The 18,697-nt window shown below is 45.5% G+C and overlaps 2 protein-coding genes across 6 annotated transcripts in view; one reads left to right on the top strand and one right to left on the bottom strand.

Annotated features, from left to right (window-relative positions):
* Positions 1-3,733, bottom strand: part of CDC27 (cell division cycle 27) — a 65,183-nt gene extending 61,450 nt beyond the window's left edge. For 3 of the 5 annotated variants that reach the window (XM_055130666.1, XM_055130667.1, XM_055130665.1), the window contains exon 1: positions 3,474-3,733. In XM_055130666.1, the coding sequence (XP_054986641.1) occupies positions 3,474-3,500 (27 nt within the window). In that variant the 5' untranslated portion in view covers positions 3,501-3,733. The remainder of the gene's footprint in view (positions 1-3,473) is intronic. The other 2 variants (XM_055130663.1, XM_055130662.1) reach the window with 2 other exon arrangements.
* Positions 3,734-3,837: 104 nt separating this feature from the next.
* MYL4 (myosin light chain 4) overlaps positions 3,838-18,697 on the top strand; it is a 34,702-nt gene continuing 19,842 nt past the window's right edge. The window contains exon 1 of the mRNA XM_055130669.1: positions 3,838-4,050. The gene's annotated coding sequence lies outside the window, so the exon portion shown is untranslated. The remainder of the gene's footprint in view (positions 4,051-18,697) is intronic.

The following is an 18,697-nucleotide window of genomic DNA, read 5'->3' on the forward strand; positions in this document are numbered from 1 at the left end:
TTACATACTGTTATGTTTTTAGAAATCACAAAATATATTTAGACTTTCATTTCTTTGCTATCACTGTACAGAGCAATTTAATGAAATGATTAAAATATTATCTTCAAAAATCAAGAAGTCTCTTCATATTTGGAGGGAAGGGAGGTATCTAACAAGCCTTTCCTGAATTCTAAGTTATTTTAATTCTAAATTATTTGGATTAAAAGAAGTTGCTTGGGGGGGCTGAAGAGAAAGTGCAGCAGGTAAGGTGCTTGTTTGCATGCAGCCTACCTGGGTTTTATCCCTAACATCTCATCTGGTTCCCCCCAGCACCACCAGGAATAATTCCTGAGTGTGGAGGCAGGATCAGAACCCAGGACTTCGCATGAATCATATGCCTAGCCCCAGAAATTCTTTGAATCCATACGATCCCTGTACATCTTATGCCAACCAAAGTATGCGTTCACTATTTAATAATCTCTAAAGTCTTATGTGTAGAGGACCTACTTACTATTCTGCTTTATAAGGCAATTTTTACAGGCTTATTTTCAATTTTAGCACTTTATAAAATCCTACCCTCAGTGATATGTATCAATAAAAATATTCTTGCTTATAATATATATGTGTATACACACACACACACACACACACATATATGTTTTGGTTTGGGGGCTCATGCCATGTGGTGTCCAGTGGCTATGTCTGGCTTTGTGTTCAGGAGTGACTCCGGGGCAGTACTTGGGGGACCACATATGCTGCCAGCCATTGAACCAGGGTTGAATGCACTGCAAAGTAAGCCAGTACCTTATCTACCTCCTATATTCTCTCTCGACCCTTAAAACTAATTTCATCAGATTTTTTTGTTTTGTTTTGTTTGTTTTAGTGCCACACCTGGTGGTGCTCAGAGCTTACTTCTGGCTCGGAGCTCAGAATCACTCCTGGTGGGGCTCAGGGACCATACGAGGTACAAGGGATTGAACCCAGGTCAGCTGCATACAAGACAAGCGCGGCAGAGTTACCCACTGTATTCTCTCTCTAGTCCCTAATTTCATCAGGATTTACAAGTAGCCAAAATGGCACTGACTGAAATATTTTAAGCTAGTGTGTCTCTATCATACACATTAAAATGAAATAACAGAACTTCTGCTTCATAAAAGCAGAATCTTGGTTTTATTTTGTTGTTAAGACAAATATAGGGGCTGGAGCAATAGCACAGCGGGTAGGGCGTTTGCCTTGCACGCGGCCGACCCGGGTTCTAATCCCAGCATCCCATATGGTCCCCTGAGCACCGCCAGGGGTAATTCCTGAGTGAAGAGCCAGGAGTAACTCCTGTGCATCGCCGGGTGTGACCCAAAAACCAAAAAAAAAAAAAAAAAAAAAAAGACAAATATAAAGTAATACTTCTCGATGAAAGATACTTTGTTAGAGTTGCTTATACTTAACAGCATGTGGTCTATAAAACTTGCTTTTCACACCAAAACCCTAAAGAGGTGGGGAGATATCTCAAAGGACAGGAGCCCAAGCTCTGGATGCAAGAGGCCCAGGGGCCACTGCCAGTATTACACGGCCCCCTGAGCATCACTAAGAGTGACAATCAGGCAATGCTCAGTGTGGTTCCAAAACCAAAATTAATGATGATAATAATAGTAATAATAATAGTGACAACATGGTTGCTCCGATTTCTCTCAATGACTTCCTGTACCCAGTAATGCCATGAACACTGAAGACTACCAAGAAAAAAAAAAACTTTCTTACTTTCTCATTTCTTCCAAATAGATGAAATAATTCACCATAAATTTTAAAAAGAAAACAGTATCTTCTAATCTGTTCTATTTTCATCTTTACTTTTCTTATGCACTGTCCCATTTCACTTGGTATTTACATCTTAGTCACTTATTTTTCCACCTCCTCCAGATTCCTTCTCGAACAGTTTCTTATTACAATCAAAACTCTCACCTAGCCATAGCCTAAAACTTTTTGCCACAAAGGTACAAGGAGGGAGGTGGGGGAGAACCAATTTTTTTAAAAGTCTTGAAATGCCTAAAATCATTATTAAAGAGTATTTTAAGGAGAAAAGAGTTTGAAAAGAGTTTGCTAGGAATAAGGTACCTCTTCCCACCCCCCACCCCAAGCTTTTAAACAAGTCGGAATGATTACTAAAAAGTGGTTACATGGTATCAACGAAACGCGTCTCATATGTCTTTTTCCTGTTAGAAGTCCTCTGGGGTGAAGGAAGGCAAATGTATCGTGGGGGGGGAGGGGAATTTACAGTAATCTGAAACAGAAATCAAACAACCTGTGTGATCTGCCCTTCCATTTCACAAGTTCCAACTTCCTGCAAGGTCCAAAAAAAAAAAAATAGAAAAGAAAAGAAACCCTTAGAAGCGCCTCTTGGACTCGGGGGCCAGGGAGGGAGCCGGCAGGAAAGGGCCCTGGGCTCGCCGGTACAGCCCGCAAGATGGAACCCCACGGCGCATTCATTCAAACACTGACAGCCGCTCCGAGGCCAGAAGGAGCCCGAGAAGCCGAACCTGGAGCAGTGACGCGCCCCGTCCCCTGCAAAGGGGGTAAAAAATAAATAAATAAAATAAAATCAGAGGCGCGCAAAGGGGGCAGGGGTGCGGGAACGTCCACCAGCTGCCACGGCGGGCCGCATCCAAGCCCCGATCCCGATGACAGCAGGGGACCCCGGGCGACTCCCCCGAGGCCGCGTCCACGACCCCGGGAGGGACGGGCCGCGGGCCGGCCCCGAGGGACAAAAGGACCCACCGGTTCGGCGGGGCTGCCCCGGCCCGAGGGGTGCCCTTCATCCCACCCACCCCCCACCCCGGGACGCGCACTCGGCCCCCCGCGAGCCCCAGCCCCGGCGCTGCGGCGGCCGCTGCCAGCCCGTCCCCGGGGCTCGTCCCGCAGGGCCGGGCCTCTCGGACCCTTGTCCAGCGGGACTCGGCCGGCCACCCGGGGTGGGGACCGGGGGTGGGGGTGGGGGAGCCCACAGGGAAATTCGTCTTGGAAATGCCGAACCCAGCCTCCCTCCAGCCCGCACGTCCCGCGAGAAACCAACCCAGCCCCGCGCCTCGCACACCGGCGGCGCCGCCCCGCCTCTCCCCCAGGCTCCCGGGGGGCTCCGCGACGCCCCTTCGGCTCCGGTCCCTGTCTCGGGCGCCCCCCACCCAGACGCCCCAGCACCCCCAACCCCCGGCTCCCGCCCGGAGCCGGCAGGAGGGGCGGGCCGGACGCGGGCTCGGCGCGCAAAGGCGCGATTTAGCCGCCCGACCCCGCGCCCACCCGGGGCAGGAGGGACCGCGGGCGAAGGCCGCACGGCTCGGGACGCGGGCGGGGCGTCGGGGCTGCCGGGACGCGAGGCCCGGGCCGGCCCGGGGGCAGGCGGGAGGAGCGGCCGGGCCTAGGCCGCAGCAGGCCGCGGAGTGGCCGTCCCGCCGCTTCCCGAGCGGCGCCGCGAGCCGCGCCTCGGAGCCGGCAGCGAGCGTTACCTGCACGGGTTCCTGCAGCACCGTCATCCTGGAGGCTCAGGCCCACTTTCTGCAGTGCCTCAGGCCCCCCCCGTAGCGGCTTCGGCCCGGCCAGCCCCGGCTCATTTAAACTCACCAGCGACCGTTACCGGGGGATGGGGGAGGCCGAGCGATGGCCGAAGACTCCCGAACGGGACTCGGAAATGCCCGAAGCCGGGGGGAGCGCGCGGCGCGGGAGTCGGACGGAAAAGCCCGACCGCGACCGGAAAAGTCCGAGGAGGCTCGGCGGAGGCGGAGCCCGCGGCCGGAAATCGTCGAGGGCGACCGGAGACTGCCGAGCGTGCGGGCGCGCGTCGCTTCCTCTTCGCGGGGGCCCCGCCTTCGCTCGCGCACGCCCCGCCCCGCCGCCTGCCCGCCCTTCTCGCCGCGAGCGTTACGCGAGCCCGCGGCCGTCGGCTTTCGAGCAGCCCCCCCTTCCCCGTCCCCCACTTCAGCCTCTCGGGCTTAATTAGTGCGCGGTAGTCGAGGCCAAGGGCGAAGCCCCCCGGAGTCGGGACTGCCTTTGAGCCGTCGAGAAGAATTTGTCTCTTGAGCTAAGGTCGTTCGTCCACTCGGAAGTGCCTCGTCACGGTTCAGAGGGGAAGGACCTTTGTGAAAATCCAGGGGGTGGTCCCTGCCCTCCAGTCGGTCACGCTGAGGGGGAAAGCGGTGTGACGAGGCCCCGGGCGGGGCGCCCCCGGGGAGGAGAGTGAAAGAATTCGGCGTGGCGCGAGCCTCGGGACGTGCCCTTGGACGGGGGCGGGCGACGCGGGTGCAGGGACAGTGCGGCGGGGACGGAACCACACGTGGGGGTCGCCTGCGGCAGGCGTGTGTGGAATGACTGCGGCGCGCCTGGGCGGCGCCTCAGACCCTGGCCTGGCCTGGTGGAGAGAGAGGGACGAGCTGGACTTGGAGGCTGAGGAGGATTGAGGGGGCGAAGGAGTGGAGGAGAAGAGCAGGAAGAGATGGGGAGAGCCCAGGCGTTTCTCTCCATCCCTCTTGCTCGCTCCTTCTTTTCTCTTTCTCCCTCTTCCAGTCATTCTCACCCTCCCCACCCCGTGTGACCCTAACATCATTTGTTGAAGACTTCCCATGCTTCCCTCAGTGCTCCCAGCCCCTTTGTGCTGTGTTTTTTTTTTTCTTTTTGGGTCACACCTGGCGATGCTTAGGGGTTCCACCTAGCTCTGCACTCAGGAATTTACCCCTGGTGGTGCTCAGGGGACCATATGGGATGCTGGGGATTGAACCCGGGTGGGCCGCGTGCAAGGCAAACGCTCTACCCGCTATGCTATCACTCCAGCCCCATCCTTTGTGCTGTTTTGACGGGGCCCTTGGAGCTGTGTCTGGAAGCTGATGAAGGTGGGGGGGTTGGGGGGCTGCTATTCGCCCCATTGTGTCGGGGCAGCGTCCCTTTATAGCTTTGGATTAAAGGGGGCCACTTTATGCCTCACATCTCCTCCCCTCAACGCCCTCAGAACTGCTGTGGCAATTCAGGGAGTTTTGTTGCTTTAAACACGTTTTAGTGGTGTTAGTTCTATGTCTATGAAGAAACGCCACTGAAATTTTCATAGGAATTGCACTAAATTTATCTAAGGATTTGGATAGTGTGGTCCTATTATATTTGTTTTGTTTTTGAGCCATCCCTGGCAGTGCTCAAGGTTTACTCCTGGCTCTGTGCTCTGGGATCACTCCTGTCTGGCCCAGGGGACCACATGGGCTGCTGGGGAATGCAGCTTGTGAGGGAAAAAAAATGCCCTATCCTCTGCACTATCTCCTGCGGTATGGTCATTTAAACAATGTTACCTTTTCTAATCCAAGAATGAGGGATAGGTTTTCATTTCCTTACATAGTCTTCAGTTTCTTTTAATACTGATTTAGAGTTGTCAATGTTTCACATTCTTTGTTGAGTCCTAGGTACTTGATATTTCAGAACATAATAGTAAATGCTTTGTAAAATTTCTTTTTCTTCTAACAGATTTTTGTGTTTTAATTTTGTAGCCTACTTCACAGTGCTGGTTTATTATTTCTAAAAGTTTTTCAGTGGAGTCGTTAGAGTCTTCTATATAATTACATCATTTGCTAATAGTGATAGTTTTAATTTGTATTCCCGTCTGAATGCCTTTAATTTGATTCTATATTATTTTGGTTTTGGACTACATTCAGCAGTGCTCAAGCTCACTCTTGGCAGGGTTCAAGGAACCATATGCAGTGCCCGTAACCCAACTTGGGTCGACTGCATGCAAGGCAAGGGCCTTCTTTAGCCCTTGTGCCATCTCTACAGCCCCTGATTTCTTTTTCTTGACAGGATGCTGTGACTAGGACTTCCAATACTATGTTGAATAATAGCAGTGAAAGTGGACTTCCGTGCCTCATGCCTGATCTTAATGGAAAGACTTTTCAGTTTTTACTCTTGAGTATGATGTTAGCTGTGGGTGTATTATATATGGCCTTTACTATATTGATGTAAGTTCCTTATATTTCTATTTTGTTGAGTTTTTATCATAAATGGGTGTTAAAACATGTCAAAGGCTTCCTCTGCAGCTGCAGAGATAGTTCAAAGGACTGGAGCATGCACGAGATCTAGTCCAATCTCTGATACCACATAGTGCTCCCCAGGAGCAACTCCAAGCAGTAAACTAGGAGTAACTCCTGGTCACCACCAGATATCCAGGTATATCCTCCCCCTAAAAAATAAGATTTCTGTTCATCAATTATTGATACTATCATATACTTACATTTTTCCTCTGTTTGGAAAAATCATTTTGTTGTTTGTTCTTACATTAATTGATTTGTGCATATTGAATCAGCTGTAAAAAATATAAAGGTGTGCGTGCGGGAGGGGGAGATGTGTGTTGTGTTGTTCGCGGGCTCTCGGGGCAGCGCTCTCTCTGTCTTGCTGCTCACATTCAGTGCTCTCGAGTCGCTCTGTATGAACCGGATCGGGATAGCTCCTCATTTGTGGTCCACTTCTGTGTGTGCCGCTGTGCTCTCTTCTGTCTCTCTATCTCTGTCTCTGTAGTCTCTCCTGGTCTCTTCTGACCTCTCTCTGTCTCTGCCTCTTTGTCTTATCCTCCACTTCTGTGTCTTCTCTCCTCTGTGTCTTCTCTGCTACCACTTCTCCCGTATCTTCTCCTGTGTCTTCTTTTTTTTTTTTTTTTTTTTGGCTTTTTGGGTCACATCTGGCGATGCACAGGGGTTACTCCTGGCTCTGCACTCAGGAATTACCCCTGGCTGTGCTCAGGGGACCATATGGGATGCTGGGATTTGAACCCGGGTCGGCCGCGTGCAAGGCAAACGCCCTACCCGCTGTGCTATCTCTCCAGCCCCTGTGTCTTCTTTTCTGCTTCTGTGTCTTCCTCTTGCTTCTGTCTTACCTCTCCCCTTCTGTCTTGCCTCTGTCTTACTTCTCCCTCTTCTCCCTCAATTCTGTGTCTTTTCTACTTCTGTTATAGTCTTACTTTATATAACAATCACATAGGGTGGTAACACAAAGGTGGGTTGGACATTAACAAATCAACAAAGAAGGGTAAGACCATTTCTCCAGGAGATTGACAAAATCTCATCTAAGGAGATTACTCCAGATTACTAGGAGATCCGATCAAGGGTGGGGTCCAAACAAGGGTGTGTCGCTTTCTTCCTTCCTGGACTAGTAATCCACTTAAATAGTTATAGTAAATTTATTTCTAATATTTCTAACAATGTCATTCTCTATGAGCACAGTAAGAGATATATCAGACTTAAAGTTTGGTTCTTCCTGAGGACATTCACTATATATTCCAGTCCACAATCCTCAGGTCAGGTTAATCTTCCTAACACCAGCAGGGTCCTAGTCTCGTTGTTACTTTTGGATCATGACAGCATTTGTCTGTCTATGACCATGTTCTCAACTTATAGTTGAGTATTGTGGCACTTTGGCGTGGCCCATTTCGATGCCAGGGTAGTTCATAGCTTGCCCTGGGTCTATTCTGTCCCTCGTTTGAGACCCTGCTTTTGGGGTGCTAGGAACTAAGGGCAACTGAGTTGAGAAAACAGATGCTCAGGAGTAAATATTATTTGAGTCAATCAGCTCCCAAGTTACAAAGCATAATATTAGCTGTCTTCCTATGTCCATACAGAAAGGACATTGTTTTTTTTTTTTAATTTTATTGAATCACCATGAGATAGTTACAAGCTTTCATGTTTGAGTTACAATCTCACAATGATCAAACACCCAGAACATTGCTTTAAGGTAAACTAAGTTCCCTGTGTCAAGGCTGAAAAGACAAATCCAATGTTATCCTACATATCTCTGAAATTAATTCCACCTGATATGCCAAAAATGGTAACAAGAAGTCTCATGATAGAGATATTACTGGTGCCTGCTCAAGCAAGTTGATGAGCAATGGGATGACAGTGACAGGGACCATTATGTATTATCCTTTTGATAGATTGTTGAATTTGGCTTGCTAAGATTTTATCAAGGATCTTTGCATCTGTGTTCATCAGGAATGATCATCTATAATTGTCTCTTTTGGGATTAGTTTTGTTTTTTGGATCACACCTGGCGATGCTTAGGGGTTATTCCTGGCTCTGCACTCAGTAATTACTTCTGGCAGTACTGGACAAGAATGTATATTTAGTTTTGGAATGTATGGAGAGCCTTATATAGTTATATGAATTCCATTTCCTCATTTAAAGATTTTATTTCCTTACTGATTTTCTGTCTGGTTGATCTGTTCAATGAGAGTGGGCTATTAGTCTCCACTATTGTGCTGTTGATGTACCTCCTCAGGTCTGTTAGTAGTTGCTTTATCAACTTTGCTGCCCTTTTATTTGGTGCATTTCTGTTAATAAAATTTCAGCACTCTGAAATTTTGTATATATTCCAGTACTCTGGATATATAGACCCCTCAATCAGTAATGTCCATTCCTATATCTTATTTAAAGGCTTTTTGGTCTGTAAAAGTATGGCTGTTTGTGCTTTTTTTCCCCCCTCTTTTCCACTTATTTGTTTGTATGACTGTTTTCCAACTTTTTAGTCTGAGCCTGTGTTTATTATGAATGTTCAGGTGTATCTCTTATAAGCAATAGCAGGTTGGATATTTATTTCCTGATCCATCTAACCCCGCTATAAAGCCATATTATTTAATATCTTGATTTGACGGGTCTTTTAGAAGATTGTTTTCTGTTCCTAATTGACCTACTTAAATTCACAGGGCAGTGACCACTTGGGCAGCCTACTGCTATCCATAATCCACATGTTTAGCTGGTGTGTGGAGTTGGATTACAATAAGCATTTTTAAAAACATGGTCAATTATCTTGCTCCTTTGCTTGTTCCTTGGTCTATTTCATGTTCAATCAGATTTGAGGACACCAGTTTGGACAATTATTCAAAATGCTGGAAAGGTGCCCTTGAAAAAGTCAATATCTGAATTCCTTCAATTTTCTTGTCCACAAGTTTCTCTCTCATCAAGCCCAGGGCCCCACACATATAAGACATGTACTATGTGTATTCTATTGCTGAGGCATCCTTAAGCTCTGCCTCTTTTTCTTGGTTAAATGATTTTATTCCCTTCCTTTGTTTTTTCTGATGATACATTCTCCTGAGTTTTTTTCTATTGTGATTTTTTTGGGGGGTGGAGTGGAGGGGTGTGGGGCTCTCTTAAGTAGTGCTTAGATCTGGGAGCCCCTCCTCCTGATTCATGGCTACAGTGTCAAAAGATTCCATATTTGTACGCAGTGCCTAGGGGAGCATGTGGTGTGGGGGGTTGAACCGAGGTCAGTTACGTGAAAGGTAAGCACCTTAACCCTGTGATATCTTTCTGACCTGTTTTGTGCAGCACCTGGAGGTTATCAGGATTTACTCCTGGCTGTGCATTTAGGGATCACTCCTGGTGGTCTCGGGACCATATGGGATGCCAGAGATTGAACCTGGGTCCAGCCTCTCTTAAAATTAAAAAAAAATATTTTCTTGGTAGTCCTAACATTAGAATGCTTCAGGATCTGTTCTAGGCTTTCCCCTCATCCTATACACTTGCCTAAGAAAACTCCTCTTCTCCAGTGCTCTGGTTTTGTTTAGTTTTCTCTGTGGTATGGAAGTCTCGTCAGTAGTCTCTAGTCTAGATGCTACTCCTAGTGATAGTTGAACCTGAAGTAAGTACCCCAGCCTGACAGTTAGATGCCAAGTCCAGTGGTGCTGGGGGCAATGAGGGGCATCTGCAATATACTTTTTCATCTTATAGATGAAAATCTACAATTGTTCCAAAATCTGTATCCCTAGCCAGACTGCCTCTTGGAATTCCAGACCCAAATATCTAGTTGTCAGGTGGATGTCTCTCTTTAATTGGATATCTCACAAATACTTTGTTCAGAATGGCACTTCTCATTGCTTTCACCAGAAACTTTTCCTGTTCCAGTGTAAGGCATCATCATCTCTCCAGTACCCAAACCAAATCTCTCTCTCTTTAACCCAAACCTCTAAGAAAGCTCTTCACATTTTATTTCTTAAAATACCTTTCTGCTTTTTACTTCCACCAGACTTACCTACCTTCCAGAATAAATCTGATCATGTCAGGATTCCCCCGTCTAAACTTTACAACTCAGGATTCCCCATTGCTCTCAGAATATACTCCCAAACCTTAACATGTCTTACAAATCCTCTAACACACTGCCTTTTTGTTCAGTTTTATCTGACCTATCATCCTCTTACACTCTTTGTTCCAGCAAAGCAGGTAGAATATGTTCTTTTGATGAAAGGATTATTCTGAGCTGAACGCAGTTAAGAAGAACAAATAAAGAGAAATCTTTACCCTTCTCCATGTATCTAAAAGCAGAATATAAATTTCAATTTATGAAGATATTTCCTCTTCCCTCTCTGGTACTCGTGAAGACAAACAATCATTGTCAGTGGAGACAGAGTTGGCAATAAGTTGAGTTTGCATAAATGAACATTACTAGCATAACCCTTATTTTATAATACTTTCTCTCAGATGTTTACCTTCCCATAATTTGCACTCTAAAGCTCCAATTCTTTTTTTTCTATTTTGTCACTTCTGCACCAATTGATTGCCATTTTCCAAGGTGTTATATAAGTCCAATTGCTAACATTTTTTAGCATCACTAATTATTATTATTTTTTTGGGGGGTCACACCTGGTGATGCACAGGGGTTACTCCTGGCTCTGCACTCAGGAATTACTCCTGGCGGTGCTCAGGGGACCATATGGGATGCTGGGAATCGAACTCAGTTCAGCCACGTACAAGGCAAATGCCCTACTGACTGTGGTATTGCTCCAGCCCCCACTAATTAGTTTTACAGGGATTCAGAGTCTCAGATTTTGTCCGCCAGTAGACAAAATTGAAAGTAAGGGACTGCAGATTGAATGGCTGGATGCAAAAAAAGATTTTAAGAGAAGGGAAAGGAAGGGAAAAGAAGGCAGAGAAGCTACCAGATCATGGGCAGTATCTCCTTAAGCAGTGGGATTAGGTGAGTATAAAGCAGTGGGCTAGTAAAACAGGGTTAGGATGTTTGGTGATTATCTCTGGTGTCTGTTCATCTAGGTTATTCAGGTTAGTATGATGTATGGGGAATACATCTTAGAACAATGTAGACAGAGCTGCTCTCCTCTAACCTCCACACTACATAGAAAGTAGCTAAGGCAAGTAATTACAGTAAGGGTGGTAAGAGCAATGACAACTATACCAACAGAACAATAGTAGGGAGAGCCAACTATCCCTGTATCTAGTAATAAGAACAGATCTGAAGTGTTTGGAGGAGGACAGATATCTAGGTGAAGAGTAGAGAAAAATTGCATGCAAAGTCTCTGAGGCAAGAGAGTAGATTAAGAAGTTCCACGTTGATGGTACAGTGGAGGGAAAAACTTTTCTCCTCTACACTCTTATGTTCATGTCTGGGGCCCTGTCAATTAAACATGTGAATTAAACATTTTTAACATGCAACATATACATACATAGGAGAAATTAATTGGGACAAAGGGGAATAGACAGGGCGAGATGAGGAATATGGCTCTAAGGAAAGGATTACTGGTATGGAATGTCAGCAAGGTGGGGCCTGATTCAATAAGATACTGTTCTTATAAGAAGAGACATAACAACTCACTCTTTCCCTACCACCCTCCCCTGTATGTAAGCACGAGAGAAAGGTCACCTGAGGACGTGGCAGGAAAGCAGCCAGTTGCCGGCCAAGAAAATAACTCTTTCTAGAAACCAGATTTGCTAGCACCTTGATCATGGACTTTAAGCCTCCAGACTGTGAGAAAACAAATTTCTGTTATATAAGTCACTCAGTCTGTGGAATTTTTTAGAGCAGATGAATACAATTGCTTATTCTATGTCTTTCCCTAAGGAACGACCAAGTATTCTATTTTCAGATATTATTCTTTGAAGAACATTATATATTTAGTAGATGCTTAAAAAGTAAACTGAGTGATTAAGGTGAAAGTTCTTTTACTTCTTCCTAAATCTTTTTTGCCTTTCTTTTTAATATTTTGAGGGGCATGGGAATTGAACCCAAGACCTTAAATACCTAAGATGTACTCCAATGCTAGGACTATATCCTCAGTCACCCTTATTCTTTTAATATTGAAATCATACTCATCTTTTTAATTGTGCCAAAACCTGGGACTGGAGATAGCACAGTGGGTAGGGCATTTACCTTGCACGTGACCGACCCAGGTTCGATTCCTCTGTCCCTCTCATAGAGTCTGGCAAGCTACCAAGAGTATACCACCCACACGACAGAGCCTGGCAAGCTACCCGTGGCATATTCGATATGCCAAAAATGGTAGCAACAAGTCTCATAATGGAGATGTTACTGTGCCCACTCAAGCAAATCAATGAACAATGGGATAACAGTACTACAGTGTAGTGCTACTCATCTTTCAGGCATCAACCTTAATAATACATCCTTAAAAATATTTCCCATCCTACCTAATCTAAATTATCATATATATTCTTTTATTTGCTCTTACAGCATCTTTCCCTCTGGTATGCATGGTAGTTTTAACTATATTTGCTCCCTGTAATAACTCTAACGCCTAGTATAGTGCCTTCACAAATATAAAAAGGCATTAATGCAGTGGGGAATATGACTTAAATGGATGTAACACATGTCTATGTGCTCAAGGCCTGAGTTCCATCCCTGGAGAGAACTTGGTCCTGCGTATGTTCTTCCCCATCCCCTGCCTTGAACCACTGGCTGTGGCCCTGGTGACTCCTGGAGCAGCACCACTGGGCCTAGTGGCCCTAGGCCTCAGCACTGCTGGAGGGTTCTTATATTAAAAATACGTTTAGGGCCAGAGCCTTAGTATAGTGTGTAGGGCGCTTGCCTTGCATATAGCCAATCTGGGTCTGTTCCCAACACTCCATATGTTCTCCTGAGCCTGCCAGAAGTGATCCCTGAGCCAGGAATAAGCCCTGAGTACTGCCAGATGTGGCCTAGAAACAAAAACAATCCATTTAAATAATATAAATTTAGAGGGCCAAATGACTCAAATGACTGGAGAGTAGGCTGTGCATATGGGAGGCCTAAATTTGATCCCTAGGACTACATGATCCCCCAACACCACTGAGTGTGGCCCCCAAATTAAAAAAATGTTTTATGGATATAACTGATAAGTAAATGACCCATATTATATATTTTTAGAAAAGCATCAGACTTTTCTAACTGAACCCATATTTGGACCCAGAGGACATAGTGACTCTGAATATAAGTTCCTAAGGATGTCAAGACAAAGTGTGAGGAGCTCATGCTAATCCTTTGCACCAACCTGGGTTCGATTGCCTGCATCCCATATGGTCCCCCAAGCACCACCAAGAGCAATTCTGAGTGCAAAGCCAGGAGTAACCCCTGAGCATTGCTGGGTGTGACCCAAAAAGCAAAAACAAACAAACAAACAAAAGAGCTCATGCTAATCTAGAAAATCCATCATGATTGAGGTGGGCTCTGTGATGTGCTACAAGGCCTTTAGTCGTGAGGAGGGTAAAATGAGCTGAAAAGCACAGGAAAAGAAACTAAGCAAATTAGTTGGTCTGGAGTGAAGGCTGCTATTTGAAATAGTGGTGCAAAGGACAGTCGCTGAGATTTGAGTTCCAAGTTAATGACTTTAGATTCAATAAACCTAGAGAGCTTTTAGTGATGATCGATTTGGATAGTGGCCTCATGAGAATGGAATTTGAGCAAGATCATGCTAAAAAAAAAGCTGAGGACTTGAACAAGGAGTAGGAACTGGGAATGCAGTGAAGAGGCTTCTTGGGCAAATAGCTCTGAATTTCCATTCTAGGATCTTAAAAAATCAGAAAGGGAAAAAACAAAAGATGGAAAATGCAAAAGGTTGCTCATTTACATTGAGAAAACCTTTTTGAGTGGGGAGGAAACACTCCTGGTGATGCTCAGCCCAGTGGCCTTTGCCTGACAATTTTTGTGCTGCTCAAACCAAACCATCATGCCCCCCCCCCCGCCGGGGGCTGCACCCCTGGGAGAGACACAGTGTGGTGCTTAGGAAGCTGGTGGTGTTAGGGATTGAACTCAGGACCTCATGCCTACTAGGCACACACTCCAGACTCTGAGCTGTCTTCTTAGACCTCTGAGAAAAAAAAGTTTAATTCTTTCTCCTTAGTTCATGGAGATTCTAACCAGAAAGTTTCTTGGTGATAAGACATAGAACCAAAAGAGCAAATGAAATAATTATCTCTTTTTTCTCAGAAGGGACATACATGCCTGACCCCTAAATGGAAATATCTAGATCATCTGGAGAAGGTGCTCCCCCACACCACAAACACACCCCACATACAAAGATTCTTTGTTTTTGCCTTTCTAGATTCTAGGCAGACTTTCATTTTTCTTTAAACAAATTGCACAGCAATGGATTAAACACAGGACACTGAACTTTATATTTGTTTGAAGTCTACACCATAGTTGTCCTGGATAAACTTTGCTATTGTTTACCTTTTGTTCTCTTGTGTCACAAATATAAGATAGATTTAGGACTAGGATAGGAGATAAAGCTATATTTAATATATTAGTTCTCTTTATTTCTCTCTTTTTCTCTCTCTGTCTTCTCTCTTCTTTATCTTCCTCCCTCCCTCCCTCCCTCGCCTCCCTTCTTCCCTCCCTTCCTCCCTTCCTTCCTTCCTTCCTTCCTTCCTTCCTTCCTTCCTTCCTTCCTTCCTTCCTTCCTTCATTCCTCCTTCTCTCTCTCTCTCTCTTTCTTTCTTTTCTTTCTTTCTTTCTTCTTTCTTTCTTTCTTTCTTTTCTTTCTTTCTTTCTTTCTTTCTTTCTCTTTCTTTCTCTCTCTCTCTCTCTCTCTCTTTCTTTCTTTCTTTCTTTCTTCTTTCTTTCTTTCTTTCTTTTCTTTCTTTCTTTCTTTCTTTCTTTCTCTCTTCTTTCCTTCTTTCTTTGTCACACCTGGCAATGCTCAGGGGTTACTCCTGGTTCTGCACTGGAATTACTCTGGGTAGTGCTCAGGGGACCATATGGAATCTCAGATATCAAACCTACGTCTGGTGTATGCACGGCAAATGCCCTACCCATTGTGGCCCTCCCTCCCTCCCTTCCTCCCTCCCTCCCTCCCTTCCTTCCTTCCTTCCTTGGATCAAACTCAGGTCTCACTTGCAAGGCATTACTTTACCTTGCCAGATCAAATGCAAATTTGAAACTAAAACAATTTGGGAAAAAGTTGGAACTTGGAAATAACAGATATTTTGGGTAGAACTAATTATTTTATTTTCTTTTATCCTATAAAAACCTTTGGAGAGAATTTATCATCATATTTAAAAATAAGTTTAATAGCAAAAAAAAAGTATATTTGGAATTAACCAGCTGGACTCAGTTTAGATTATCCTAATTTTGTTAGCAACATCCCAGACATCCTAATTGGGAGCCAGCTAAACACACGCCTTCTTCTCTTCATCCGGTCTGATCAGAGGTTTGACCTTGGCCACCTCCATCTCACAGACCTTCTCAGCCTGTTCTGACACCTGTTGGCCTTGACATCCACAATGTACACAAGCGTGCTGTTGGCCTCTGCCTTCTTCACAGCTAACTTGGGGGATTAGAAGAGCTTGAGGGTGGCAGGGTGGTTGGGTGGTTTCTCTTCTAAAAATATTTGTACCGCCTTCTCAGCCACAGTTTTGGGCCTTTGAGAAGTGGATGTAGTATGCCTCTCATTTTGTAAGGTGTGAGGGCAGAGGGATGGCTGTACTGTGGATGCTTTCTTGTGCTGTTTTCTGGTTTTTGTTTTGTTTTTTTTTTTTTTTTTGCTTTTTGGGTCACACCTGGCAATGCACAGGGGTTACTCCTGGCTCTGCACTCAGGAATTACTCCTGGAGGTTCTCAGGGGACCATATGGGATGCTGGGAATTGAACTCGGGTTGGCCGCATGCAAGGCAAATGCCCTACCCGCTGTACTATCACTCTAGCCCCTCTTGTGCTGTTTTCTTTTCTTTCTTTCTTTTCTTTCTTTCTTTTCTTTCTTTCTTTCTTTCTTTCTTTCTTTCTTTCTTTCTCTCTCTCTCTCTCTCTCTTTCTTTCTTTCTTTCTTTCTTTTCTTTTCTTTTCTTTTCTTTTTTCTTTGCTTCTTGGGTCACACCTAGCGATGCACAGAGAATTACTCCTGGCAGTGCTCAGGAAACCATATGGGATGCTGGGAATAGAACCCGGGTCAACCATGTGTAAAGCAAACACCCTACCTGCTGTGCTATCATTCCAGCCCTTGTGCTGTTTTCTTGGCTTTAAAAGCTTCTGTTTTATTTTGTTTTATTTTTTGCTTTTTGGGTCACAGCTGGCAATGCATATGGGTCACTCCTAGCTCTGCACTCAAGAATTACCCCTGGCGATGCTCAGGAGACCATATGGGGTGCTGGGAATCGAACCCGGGTCAGCCGCATGCAAGGCAAATGCCCTACCCATTGTGCTATTGCTCCAGCCCATCAAAGCCTCTGTTTTGGTTTCAGCTTTTGGAGAAAAGGGCTTCTTTGCTTTTGTGAAAAGTGTTTTTATTTTTAATTTTTTTGGTGGGGTGGAGGAAGCTGGGGCAACAACCAGCAGTGCTCAGGAACTATTCCTGCCTCTGTGCTCAGGAGTAACTCTTGGCAAAAAGTTTCTTAAAACATGTTTGGTTAACCAAGAAGATTTTTTTTTTCTTTTTGGATCACACTCGGTGATGCCCAGGGGTTACTCCTGGCTCTGCACTCAGGAATCACTTCTGGCAGTGCTCAGGGGACCATATTGGAATGCTTGGAATCGAACCCAGGTTGACTGCATGTAAGGCAAATGCCCTACCCGCTGTGCTATTGCTCCAGCCCCCCAAGAAGATTTTTAAAAATTTTTATTATTATTATTATTATTATTATTGAATCATCGTGATAACAGTTACAAAGCTTTCAGGTTTAAGTCTCAGTCATACAATGATCAAACAGCCATCCCTTCAACCAGTGCACATGTTCCACCACAAGAACCCCAGTATACCCTCCCATCCCACCCCCTGCACTGCCTATATGACAGATGATTTTCACTTTACTCTCTCTTTACTTTGGTTACATTCAATTTTTGAAAGAAAACCCACTATTATTATTTGAAATTTCCCCCCAACAATTAGACTTGCCGAAAAGGCATCATTAGATCATTTGTTTTCTATTGCTGATAATGAAGAGCGTATGATGTCACATGGCCGTGACAACAATCATGTGGTTTTGGAATTCTGGTATTTTAGTAATTAAGTCCAGGGGTATATCTGCCAGCAGCTGCTGCGTTCCAAGATTGGTTTATATGCCTCAGGGATCATGGCTGTTCAGGAGTGGACGAGCTGTTCGTGGGCGGCCACTTGGGGTCCCATTTGGGCAAGAAGCAGGGACAGTTCCGCACCCCAGCCCCCATCGTGAGATTTCCCTCATGCCCCGTCACTGCAATCTCCTACCTCTCTGTCCAGTTGGCCCTGAAAAGTGGTGGTCGCCATGCTGCCGCAAAGGAGAAAAGGCAGAGGGACAAAAAACCTTCCCCTTCCAGGGCTGCACAGGGCTATAGCTTATTTCGCAATCCAGGAGCATTTCTGCCAGCAGCTGCTGCGTTCCAAGACTGGTTTGTGTGCCTCTGGAATCATGGCCGTTTAGGGGCAAAGGAACTGTTCCTGAACTTTTTTTTTTTTTTTTTTTTTGTATATCACACGGCCGCATAAGCAGCCACATGGTTTGGAGAAATAGTCCTAGTCTCCACATACCGGAGCCATGTTAGTAGAAGCTCAGTGTTGCCGGGATTCCATCTGGAGGAGGCACCCCCAAGAAGATTTTTATGTAAACACAAAGAAGGGGGACACCGGGCAGTGGCGTTCTATCTCTCTTGCCGGCCACGTTCAGTAGTCTCCCGCCGCTTCCCCCACCCCAGGGAGGTTGATGGCGATGAGAAGGCGAAGGAAGGAACGAGGGCCAGGCTGGTTGGTCTCAGTTGCAGTTTATTCCATTCTCATCTCCATTCTCCTCTGATTCTCCTCATGCTTCTTCCTCCCCCAAGCTACTTCATTCTCCTCGCCCTGGATCTGGATCTCAATTTGGCTTCTCCAGATCTGGCACTGGAACCCCCAGCCCCCTCTTACAGCCAAGTTAACTCCCCAAGCATGAGGGGTTGGGGCTTACACATAGGTGTGGTCACAATCAATAGGGGTAAAGTTCTTTCCCTCAGGGGATGCTGCTTCTTAGGACAGATTCTCTTTCAGCAGAATCTCTTGGTAGATTTCAAGAGTGGAATCCCATGGGTGTGTTTCTCCTCTCCTTGTCCAACTAACATGTTAGCATTCATAATATTAATCATTTTGTATGGACACAGTAAGAGATACATTAAGCTAAGAGATACATTAAGCTTATAGAATTGCTCTCCTGGGGCCATCTCGATCTCAGACTACAGTGCTCAGGCCAGATTAGCCTTTCCCATCCCTATCAGGGTCCTACTTTCGTCGTTGCTTTTGGGTCATGACAATATTTGTCCATGATCAAGCTCTTATAGTTAAGAATTGTGGTGCTTTGGCCAGGCTCATATCGATGCCAGGGTAGCTCACAACTTGCCCTGGGTCCTTTCAGTCCCTCATCGGGACCCTGCTTTTGGGGTACTAGGAACTAAGGGCAGCTGAGGCTTAAGTAGAGAAAGCAGATGCCCAGGAATGAATAATATTCAAGGCCAATTAAATCCCAGGTTATAAGGCATAATATTAAATGTCTTC

This window comes from Sorex araneus, chromosome 3 (genome assembly GCF_027595985.1).
Source record: "Sorex araneus isolate mSorAra2 chromosome 3, mSorAra2.pri, whole genome shotgun sequence".
Taxonomy (NCBI): domain Eukaryota; kingdom Metazoa; phylum Chordata; class Mammalia; order Eulipotyphla; family Soricidae; genus Sorex; species Sorex araneus.